Source organism: Prionailurus bengalensis, chromosome E2 (assembly GCF_016509475.1).
Source record: "Prionailurus bengalensis isolate Pbe53 chromosome E2, Fcat_Pben_1.1_paternal_pri, whole genome shotgun sequence".
Lineage (NCBI taxonomy): Eukaryota > Metazoa > Chordata > Mammalia > Carnivora > Felidae > Prionailurus > Prionailurus bengalensis.
This window is the reverse complement of record NC_057352.1, coordinates 43,879,052-43,890,630: the sequence shown is the minus strand read 5'-3', so window position 1 is coordinate 43,890,630 and position 11,579 is coordinate 43,879,052. Positions and strand designations below refer to the sequence as shown.

At 48.5% G+C, this 11,579-nt stretch overlaps 1 protein-coding gene across 1 annotated transcript; it reads left to right on the top strand.

Annotated features, from left to right (window-relative positions):
* The first annotated feature begins 743 nt into the window (after positions 1-743).
* Positions 744-3,816, top strand: DPEP2NB (DPEP2 neighbor). Its single transcript, XM_043600896.1, has 2 exons — positions 744-1,730; positions 2,866-3,816. The coding sequence occupies exons 1-2, from the start codon at positions 1,664-1,666 to the stop codon at positions 3,162-3,164; spliced, it is 366 nt and encodes a 121-aa protein (XP_043456831.1). The 5' UTR covers positions 744-1,663; the 3' UTR covers positions 3,165-3,816.
* The last annotated feature ends 7,763 nt before the right edge of the window (positions 3,817-11,579 follow it).

The following is an 11,579-nucleotide window of genomic DNA, read 5'->3' as shown; positions in this document are numbered from 1 at the left end:
CAATGGACAGAGAGATTACTTAAAAATAGTCTTTTTTTTTTTTTTTTTTTTTTTTAAGTACAGATTCCTGAGCTCAGAACCATTTGTCTATGCCATTCTGCTTGCCCCAGAGACCCAGCCAGGTCCTGATAAGGTATCAGTAACCCCACCAGGTCAGAGTGATGTTCCCAGACAATAATCTCTCTGGAGCCTTGGAGAATCTAAGTGGTCTTATGCTGGCCCACCTGCCAGAATGAACCTCCTCCAGAGCTCTCCCCTTCACATTTTACCTCCTGGCACTCCCTAGGGGCAGACCTGATTTTGTGTGTCCTAACTTGCATCACACTAATTCAAGCAACTTAGGAATAGAAAATGATGTGGTTCTCAACCAGGGTTGCCCAACCTCTAAAATAGTGGTCTAATCATTCTCTACCTCCGGGACATATCTCCTTCCCAACTGCCCCAGGAAACAAGCATCCCATGTTTGCATGTTCGAGGTCGGCAACAGGGAGCCCCCTCACAAAGAAGGTTATCTCTCATTGCTAGGAAGTCCTTGGCTGCACTGTATCAAAGTCGGGCCCAGATATGGTTCCTTCCTATAGGCCTGATCAGGCTAAGGGCAGAGTTATCTATTTACTCCTCCTCTCAGGAGGATCCAGCCAACACAGTAACACCTCTTCACAGTTTGACCACGTTTTTCACCTGGACTTCTCCTAAGCCCATGCTAAGCTTCATCCTTTCATGGTGGTAGTAGCATTGTTAATACAGTATTTGCCTTTTGCGGGGAGAGATGAATGTAATGACTAGGTTGTCATTTTGTGTTATGTCATTTTGTCATGAATTTGTTTTGAATTTTATATTAAAATGGGCCCACTATTCCCACTTTGTGAAGCCATTCAGGACCCTCATTTTGCCTTGGAACACGTTTGATATCTCTCCCAGTGTCACTTTGAAATGTGATGAGCTTGCCCACACATTTCTATCGGGTATAAATCCAGAGCCCAACATGAAGCCCTACCGTCCAGCAGAACACTTCTCCACTACCTGTGGAACCTTGGCTAGGCCCCTTAACCTCCTGGTTTTTTGAGCCCTCAGTTGTAAAAACGTGAGGGGTATGTGAATTTACATTTGGGGCACGACAAGTTCAGTAAGAGCTTGTCTTTGCTTTTATTATTCCCAGCTGGAATGTCTTCCCTCAGCTCTCCATGGGTCCAAATCTAACTTGTCTTTCAGGCCCACTGCCAAGGAGCCTTCCACACAAATTTCTGCCTGTCTAGCTATTGAATACTTAGGGTCAGTACCATACAACCAGGCTGTGTCTTAGGTTAATCTTTCCTCTCAAGCCAATGGCAGAATGTGGGTTTCTCTTGCCCTCTTTTGGTCCCTGGGGCTGTGCCGGCCTATAGGTATGCTCCACGGGGAGTGGCTGGGTGAGGAGAAAGATGGGAGGGCCCAGGCAGAGCGTTCCTCTGCCTCCACTCTGCTCTCCTCCATTAAAACTCAGAGAGCCTAAAAGCTGCCCCTCAAGTCACAGATTCCTTATGTGACCTCACTGGGTAGTGATGACCTCACAGGCCTTTTCACAGTTACCATGACAGGGTAACTACACAAACGTGGTGCTTTCAGGAAAGCTTCCCTACCAGTTCTCTACCAGATACCAGTCCGTTTGGATGCCTGAGAGAGAATGTCTGACCGGATCTTCTATATTCATTCTAATTTGTCCTCTGTCCCCTGGGAGGGCAGCACAGCAGGTGAGTGTAGGCCAGGCATCTGTACAAGAGTCACTGGTGTACACACAACTTCACATGGCTGCCACGTGTTGCTTTGGGGCTTGCCCGCCACACCTCTGAGCTTCTCCAACTGTAAGTAATAGCCCTCAGGGACCTACAGTGTTCCTGCTCATTGCCGAAGACACCTAAAATGTCATCCCTGGGCAACTATTCAGAAAGCTTCTAAACTTCATAATTGTAGCTTTCCCTTTTGGGCTACAAGTTGCTTCCATTCTGACACTTTCCTGATCGGCCTCTTAGCAAAAGTCGAGCGAATTTTTGTTGGCAAGTAAGAAATGGAGCAGTTTGAGGAAGGACCGTTGAGGTCCGCTCATGAACCTCCCCTTCAAACCCAGGCACCTTCACCATGCTGTCGTGTAAACATCCACATGGGGCCCCTCAAACACACCCCAGACAGAGCTTCTGAGTACTGGGGTAAGGGTGGTGGTGTCATGTGCACGGGCAGAACAAAAGAGCCAAGGAGAGTGATGAAGTGATGCCAAGACTGGAGGGTTGATGAAATGGTGTCCCAGGAGGTTGGGTTGATGTAAGCCTAGACTTGCTACCCAGAATCTGTCTTTGAACCTCCTGATCATTCCGCCTTAGTATTTGGCCATTTTCTAATCTAGATAAAAATATTAGAGGGCTAGAGGACAGTGTGGTTGAAACAGGCAGTATGAATGGGGCCCAAGAGGAGTTGCCCAAGAGGAGATGGGAGGGTTTCTTAATCCATTTATTTTAGGTTATTTTTTCCAACACTTGAAAGGTATTTCCATTAAAGCTTCAGAAGTTATAGACCTTAGGAATTTCCCCCCTATGGAAGGGAAAGATGGCGGGGATCCTGGTTGCAACTGTTTTCAGGCTCTACTGTTTCCTCTGAGAATGGGGAACAGATTTCCAGGTCTCCTGCTGCTGCCATGAGCTCCAGAGAATCACCTTTGCAGCCATGTTCCTTCTCTAGGGGACTCATTGGGGTGACTGGCCAAGGCTGTGTTTTGAATACCAAGCAGATTAAAGGTCTTCAGCCAGAAACTGGGAGAGACATGAGAGGGTAGGTCCTGGCAGGACACTGTATACAGCAGAAATGACTGATTAGATCTGATTTTCTTTCCAACAGCAGGGGCTCCCTCTTCTCCTACACCTGGTCACTACCATGTCCTCTACCGAGGGTGTGGAGAAACCCAGGTGGGCTGGCATGGGGAGACGTACTGCCTGGTTGGTGGCTACCGGACCTATGGGGATGCTCCTGTGGCCACCCCAGCAAAGACAGAAGCAGAGAAACCAATTCCCAGCCAGGCTCCCAAAAGACGCCGAGCTATGGCAGAGTCAAATAAAGACGTAGGTTGCTCCAGCCCCAAAATTCGGCGATTGAAGCATGGTGGCAGGAGGATGACCCCGAAGAAGCTTGCTGACTGAGCCACTTTACAGGAATGGCAAACATTTAACTGCCTAAGACAGCTAATGCCTCTTCCTGAAGTGACCCCCCACTGCCCACCACTGGAGATTAGAACCTGAGCCATTCTGTCTGAGCCTTCTTCAGCCAGGAGCCTCCTTCCATACTAACTGGCCATGGGCAAGGAGCCATAGAAGCTGAGGTTTGAAATGAAAGCCTGCTCTGAACATCCCAGAGCCAAAACTGGCCTGGAAGAAAACCTGATGTTTCTCCACTCAATCCTGTAGAGTCCCTTCTCGGGAAGAAGAAAGCAAAGTTTGCACTCTTTGAACCAAGGAGGATGCAGGAGCAGAGGGAGGGTTCAGAGTGGCCTTAGCAGGGACTCAGTCCATCAGATGGACTCTTGCCCTGAGTCATTGCCAGCAGTCACCAATTAAACCAAGAGGAGCTGGACTTTTTTAAACTGAAAAAAGCAATCTGGGTCTACCGAGGGAGCGTCTTGTCTGGAGTGGCAGGAGGCAGAATAAGGAAACCCAGGAAGACCCACTCCCCAGAGCAGGAAGAAAATGGAGAGTTGGGTGGCACCACCACTGAGGCTCACACGCTCCTTCATTCCCAGTCCTTCTTAGCCCCAGTGGAATTTCTTACTGTTCAATAAAATGGTTTTCTCTAACATATTTGACTTGAAATCCAGCTTGTCCAAGGCCAGGCCCCAAATCTCCCTTTTCCCTTGAAGTACATTTCCACATGGGGTATCTGGTGCTCTAACACCTTCTGCCTCCAAAAAAGACCCGTGAGTGCAGCTTCTAACTGTGTGGCTACCATAATGACAGCCGTGCAAATTGGGGCAGGACACAGGCAGGTTCTTTAGGAGCCCAAGGGTGGCTGGGTGGTTCAATTGGTTAAACGTCTGATTCTTCATTTCGGCTGAGGTCATCATCTCACAGTTTGTAAGATTGAGCCCTGTGTCGGGCTGCACGCTGACATCAGGGAGCCTGCTTGGGATTCTCTGTCTCCCTCTCTCTCTCAGCCTCTCCCCAGCTCATGCTCTCTCTCTGTCTCTCTCTGTCTCTCTCTGTCTCTCTCTTGCTCTCGCTTTCACTCTTGCTCTCACTCTCGCTCTCTGTTGCTCACTCTCTCTCTCTCAAAGTAAATAAATAAACTTTAAAAAATGGTGAGCTTGGGGCGCCTGGGTGGCGCAGTCGGTTAAGCGTCCGACTTCGGCTCAGGTCACGATCTCACGGTCCGTGAGTTCAAGCCCCGCGTCAGGCTCTGGGCTGATGGCTCAGAGCCTGGAGCCTGCTTCCGATTCTGTGTCTCCCTCTCTCTCTGCCCCTTCCCTGTTCATGCTCTGTCTCTCTCTGTCTCAAAAATAAATAAAACGTTTAAAAAAATTAAAAAAAAATGGTGAGCTTGATGAGAACTTCCCCCTGTTGTGTGTGTGTGTGTGTGTGTGTGTGTGTGTGTGTGTGTGTGTAAGGAGATGGGAGGCAGGACTGAGAAGATGTTCTGTGTGTCAATCCACTATCCAATTTACTCAACAAATATTTATTGAGCACCTGCTAGTTGCTTGGAGTATATCAGTGAATAAGATGATTGAAACCCCTCTCTTCAAAATACCCACAAACTAAAGAGACAAGTAAATTTATATAGTTTAAATTATTCCTGCTATAAAGAAAAGTAAAATAGGATATGAGTATAGTGTGATGAGGGGGTGCTAGGTTCCACAAGGTAAGCAGGGAAGGCTTCTTTGAGGAGGTGACAGTGAAGATGTGAGGGAATCCTGTGAAGAGCTGGAAGGAAACTATTTTTGGAGGAGGAAATGGCAAGTGCAAAGACCCTGAGGTAGGAATGAGGCTGGCCTGTTCTAGGACCAATAGAAAGGTCAGTGTGGGCAGAGAAGAAAGAGAAGAAAGAGATAGTTGGAAAAGTAGACATGGGCCAGACCATAGCAGGCCTTGTCAGCCATGTTGAGGAATGTGGATCTGAAGGGTGAGGGGAAATCCTAGGTGGGAGTTGAGCAGAGTGGTGAAATGATCAGATATAGATGCTAAGAAGATCATTCCAACTACTGTGTGCCATGGCAGTGAGGTGCTGGCTGTTACCGATAAATGTCTCTCTCAGCAGTTACGGGGACAATTGGTCCTGGGGAGTGGGGGTGAGAGAAGATCATCAGAGAAGAAAGAGCACAGCGTGTATGTGGGCCTCTGTGCTAGGCCCACCCGCCTCAGCATCCCACATCAAAAGGGGGCACTGTCAGCAGCATGTAGCCCTCAGGCCCAGATGAAGCCACTCACCCTGTGGATGGCACACACACCCTCAAGGGCCACAACAGCGAGGGTCTTGCTCCTCCCTAGACACCCTCAAGGCCAGGAAAGGTCCCAATAACTTAAGGAGTTTCCCTAACCTGGGTTAGAGGAAGGAGGCACAGGCCCTGCCTGGGGCATTCCCACTTTGAGTCTCAACTAACCCACAAAAGACAGCTAATGCCTCTTCCTGCAGCAGCTCCCACTCCCTCCCACTGGAGATTAGAACCTTATGTTGCTGATACTTGGTGTGACTGAGGAAGATTTGCGATCCTAGAGGAGTCAGGTAGGTTGGCAGTTCCCAAACATGAGGCAAACAGATTCACCTGGAGCTCGGGGGAAAACCAGAGATCCTCAGCACCTGTATCAGTCCTACTGAATACATTTTTAGGGTGGACATCTGCAGTTTTACATTTTTCTCATAATCATGATTTCATAGCAAATACAAGTGACCGAGGAACCTGTAAAAGAACACCATGGAATACAATCAGCAAATTCCAAGACAGAAAACTCTAAATGACAAAGGACATGATTTTTTCAACAAATAAATTGCAAGGAAGAAAGAAGAGGAACAACAACAAATGCAATGCAGTTGGCTTTATCTACATTATAATTAAAACAATTATTTAAAAATTAGGCAACCAGGGAAATTTGAACAGAATAGATAATTGATGATATTGAGGAGGTATTGTTGACTCTTTTAGGTGCCATAACGTTATGGTAGTTGTCTTTTTTTTTTTTAATGTTTATTTTTGAGACAGAGAGAGACAGAGCATGAATGGGGGAGGGTCAGAGAGAGGGAGACACAGAATCTGAAACAGGCTCCAGGCTCTGAGCTGTCAGCACAGAGCCCAACGTAGGGCTCGAACTCACGGACCGCGAGATCATGACCTGAGCGAAGTCGGCCGCTCAACCGACTGAGCCACCCAGGCGCCCCGGTAGTTGTCTTTTAAAAGAAGCTGTTATCTTTTAGAGATGCAAACTTAAATATGGAAGGACTAAATGTTTGATTTGCCTTAAAAATATTCTGTAGAAGGGGATGAGTAAGGTATAAATGAAACAAAATGGGCCATCCATGATTGTTGAAGCTGGATGATTGGTACATAAGTGTTCAATACACTCTTCTACTTTATGTTTGAAATTACCCTAATAAATAAATTAAATTGAAAGTAACCCTAAGTTTAAAAAGGTGCAGCATCAGGTACAGCCAGATGTTCAGCCAGATTTGGAATCAGTGAGGACTCGGGTGGTCAGCGTCATAGGGTAAACTAGCTGGCGGGAGCCACGGCAGCCAGACAGAGGAAGGCAGAGTTCCTGCACAAAAACAGGAGGCACGGAGGGCTCTGAGGCAGGGTGTGCCGTGTAGCATGTTGTTGCAGATCTGACAGGCCTCAGAGACAAGCACGCTAGGTTGAGCAAAGAGATAGCATGTCTGAGCTTGAGGCTAAATGACAAATCACACACACCAGATGGTAGATGTTTGTTTGATCAGAGCTGGTTCCTGACACCTGGTGTCCACACAGCCCACCCTTCTGGATGCTTATGTCAGCAGATGTGGTAGACAACTGAAGACTCGTCCAGCCCCCTCACTGCGTATCCCAGTAAGGGGCCAGCTCCAGGGGCTGATCAGTAGTGAATGTCTAGACAAACAGATGATGTAAGGGGCTTAAAGCCCCTCCTGGTGAGAGAGGCAGCAGCTGGAAGTCAAGAAGTCCGTGGAACCCCTATCTGACTTGGCCAGAAGGGCGTGATGTGGTCATCTGCCTGTCCAGCTGCTGGTCTCCCTAACTTTCCTCCCCTTCCCCCAGGGTCAAGGAGGGTTATGTCCCAGGGCTAGTAGGCTACTCTCTCTACCACTGCTGGCTTCCCCAGATGGCTTCCTTATGTCCTGTAAAGCCACACTGAACACAGAGCCAGTCTAGTCCAACTTTGGTGAGCCTGGCAGTGGTGAACAGGAGATGAGTGCCATGTGCAGAAGCAAACAGGACAGACCTTATGAAATGGCTGGCAGTCATTCTCCAAAGTTCTCTTTCTTCAGGGCCTGGAGCACCCACAGAGGAGGAGCCCAAAGAGATAAAAACTCTGAGTAACTCTGGCCTGGGGTCCCAGAGAGCCCTGGAAATCAAAAGGCTAAGTACATTCCTCCACCACAAACTCAGTCCCATTGTCCTCATGAGGTGACCCAAATTCATGAATCCCCCTGCCCAGTGTTCTGGATTTGGATTCAGGGAGGTCTTCCGACAGAGGTATACAGAGGTTAAGAAAGGGCATCTATTAGCTGGGGCAACTGCTTTATACCTGGAGTGGTCACAGATGAAGAACAGAATTAGAGGGATCAAAGCTTGAAAATCTAGGAATAAGGGAATTTTGGTTTCAGGTCTCAGCTCCACCTGCCAGCTTTATCCAGCTGAACCTCAGTTTTCTCACCTAGAAAATGAGGCTGGTAAAAACCTACCTTGTGGGCCATTGTTAAGATTTAATGGACTGAAACACATCAAACTGGTAGCACAGTTCTGGACACACAGTAACTTTGACTGCTCTGACCCGTTGTTACTGTTATCACATGCTCTTACTCCCTGAAGGAAGGAAAGGCAGAAGTCTCCTGAGCTCTTCCACGAATGTTGGTTGAACATTTGTTGTGTGCAGGTGTGGTACTAGGGGCCAGAATATGGTAGTCATGACCTCACTGAGTTCACATCCCAGCTTCGTCCAGGCCAGCCGCTGCAGACTTCTGTGAGGAGGAGGCAGATGAAGGCGAAGCGGGTGGGGGGGGGGGGGGGGAGAAGTTCCAGCAAACCTGAACCAGAGCAATCTGAGAGGCTCATCCATGTTCCTGTTTTTATTTTTGGTTTTAATGTTTATTTATTTTGAGAGAGAGACACAGAGAGAGAGAGAGAGAGAGTATAGGGTTAGGAGCAGAGAGAGAGGAGAGAGAGAATTCCAAGCAGGCTCTGCACTGTCAGCATAGAGCCCAACGTGGGGCTCGATCCCACAAACCATGAGATCATGACCTGAGCCGAAACCAAGAGTCGGACGCTTAACTGACTGAGCCACACAGGTGCCCCCATGTTCCTGTTTCTAAAGAGGGTAGAGGTGGGGCATCTGTGTGGCTCAGTCAGTGAAGCAGCCGACTTCAGCTCAGGTCATGACCTCATGACTCATGAGTTCGAGCCCTGCATTGGGCTCTGTGCTGACAGCTCAGAGCCTGGAGTCTGCCTCTGCCTCCCTCTCTCTGCCTCTTCCCCGCTTGCATGCATGCTCTCTCTCTCCCCCGCCCCTCAAAAAATAAACAAACGTTAAAAAAAATTTAAAGAGGGTAGAGGTACTTGGACGGTTCAGTCCATTGAGTGTCTGACTCTTGATTTTGGCTCAGGTTGTGATCCCAGAGTCGTGGGATCGAGCCCTTTGTCAGGCTCCGCACTGAGCATGGAACATGCTTGGGATTCTCTTTCTTTCCCTCTACTCCTCTCCCCCACTCATGCTCTCTCTCTCTCTTAAAAATAAAAGAAAGGAAGGAAGGAAGGAAGGAAGGAAGGAAGGAAGGAAGAGGGTAAGTCACCAAAGAGGGTTTGGATTAGAGTTCTCCATGATATGCCCCCCTCTCTAGGTAACTGCATATCACAGTCCAGAAGGTGCCATCTGAATCCCAGGGATGCCCTGTAGGATCTTCCTCAGTAGATCTCCTGTACCTCATGCCCCTCTAGCCTCCCCCCAGCTGATGCACTACCTCAAGAACATGGGACAGCATGCAGGACAAGAGTCCCAAGCCCTGTGGACTTTACACTTAAAACACCAGAATATCTGGTCCCAGAAAGCAGCCCAGTCAGACACTTAAAGCCTGTCAGACACCATTGTGACTTTGCTCTGGGGACCTTGTGTACTGGATCTTCCATACTGCCTGAAGTCAGGCAGAGCCTGGCTACAAGAGACCCGAGATGGGCAGAAAGGCTGGCAAGGACATGGAAGACAAAGCTGGGGATTTGGGAGAAAGCCAGGTGGAAGCAGGGAACACAGATGCATTAGGGCTTACTGCACTTCTAGCAGAGTAGATGGTGGCTGCCTTCTGAAGAAGGAAAATGTGCTAGCTGTTGGTCACTTCTGGAAAGGTAGCCTCAGCTTTGTGATTAGAGGATGTGTGTCCGTGGTGGCCAAGCTGTCTTTTGGCCAGGGAGACTGCTGTTTCTTGAGAATTTGGCTATGTCAGTCATCGTGCCAATGGAACCAGAGCAACACCCAGAAAGAAGCAGGGGCAGCATGAGTCTCTAGGAGCAAGGAGCCCTGAATGAGGATGAACATCACCTGGGCAATGCTGGATACTGAGGAAGCCCCCCCACCCCATCCCCCTGCACTATGAGCATGTGAAGTGGTCTGTGTGATTACCAGTCAGTCGCCATTTTTCTTCCTCGCATATTCTTGTAATACACTGGAGATCAGAGGGGGTGGGTCAGCTCTGCCACCGTACTAAGCTTGGTCCCAGCAGAAACCTGTTTCTACCACTGCCTCCTCTGCAGATCTTGATTTAGGTAAACACTGCACAGGTGAAGAATTAAAAGAGAAGGTGCTTACTCACATACCCCTACCTGGTGTCAAGATTTCCTGTGCTGGCCCTGCTTCAACAGCCCCACCAGGTGGAGGCTAAGGGGATAGCACGTAACAAGGCCCTGTGGTAGTAGGCAGCAAGGGAAGCAGGGGGGGAAAGAGGATTTGTACCATTTGCTGAGACTGGAGAGGCCAGTGGGACACTCGCCAGGAATTGAAAGCCAAATAATGGAATGTGGTAGCCAGACCTACGTTGGTATGGTAATGGCTTTCTTCCTAAAAGCAAAAATCCTCTTCAGATTTCTTTTGACTGGCAAAAACAAGTACTAAAGAAGATCTTTTGTAAAAGCAAAGTGGCATAATGCAAACTTCCGGAAAGCAGGGGATACCCTCAGTTTATACCGTTCTGACTTATGAAAGGTTTCATGGGAAAATTCTGATTGCAGCTCGTGGGGAAACCTATATCCTAAGAGCAATGGGAAGCCATGGCAGAACTTTAGGCAAAAGGACAACAAGTTTTTTTGCAAAGAGAGATATGTCTGACTGCACACTGGGGAAAGGACTGGAGGTGGGGAGGGTTAGGAGAGGATGAGAGATAAAGGTTACCAGTACTGGGGAAGAGGTAGCGGGAATGAAGAAGAGACACAACTGGTAGATGTTTGGAGGTTGAACCAGAAGGATATGGAGATACTGTTAGGGAGAGAAGTGGGCAGAGGGTGGAAAGCATCACAGATGACATTCAGGTCAGCTCTGGAGCCAGGCCCTGGGCTTCCCTGCCTCCCCTGTTTCTTCTTCTGTCCGTAGCCAGCATGCTCTTTCCCCAAATTGTCCAGGTCTGTCCACAGACAGTGTGTACTTATTTCGCTAGTGTGTACTTATTTCCTCCTCCACAGGACAGAGCAGAGAGATGGTCTTGGGCAAGGTCAAAAAGAGAACAGGCCACCCAGATGGCTGAAATCTGCTTGCTACTTGAGTAAGAGTATGCACATGTCCCTGAGTGTATAAGGGTCTGGGTATGTCTGTGTTTCTGTGCCTGACTTTATACGGTCATTTCAAGGCCATGACTAGCAGTGCCAGCCTGTTTAAGGACTGAAGTTAAACGTTACAAAAAAATTGTGCCGCATAACTAATCTTCTACAGAGATGATACCCACTTTCTATGGTTCAGCACAGACTGTCTCTACTGGGCTAGAGTTTCTTCCAAGTCTTGCGGTGTAAGACATCTGGCCCCTGGAGAAAAGCTTTAAAAAAAAAAAAAACTCGAAAAACTAAATTCTCCCTTCTCATTTCTCTGTCAGCAGCTATTTATTTGAATAGACTTTTTATCTCTTCCCCATTGTTTATACTCCCCACTTCCTGGGGGCGGGGGGGGGGGGGGCGGAGGGAGGGGATATGCTAACAAGAGTGGAACAGATAAGTTGTTCATCCCCCAAACCAACGTTTTTGCCCTGGAGATCAGAGGACCCAAGAGCTTTTCCTCCCTTTCTCCACTCTGCTGGCTACATGGGTGGACGTGGGGCTGCTGACCAGCATGGGGGGGGGAAAGAGAGGAGAGAGACCAGTCTGAGTTTGGGTTCCCCAGCCACCCAGGGCA

Bases quoted from the DNA above. Each gene is read 5' to 3' on its own strand.
- DPEP2NB (XM_043600896.1), top strand. From the start codon at position 1,664: ATGTCTGACCGGATCTTCTATATTCATTCTAATTTGTCCTCTGTCCCC. The intron at 1,731-2,865 runs GTGAGTGTAGGC...TCTTTCCAACAG, and splicing joins CTGGGAGGGCAGCACAGCAG to CAGGGGCTCCCTCTTCTCCT.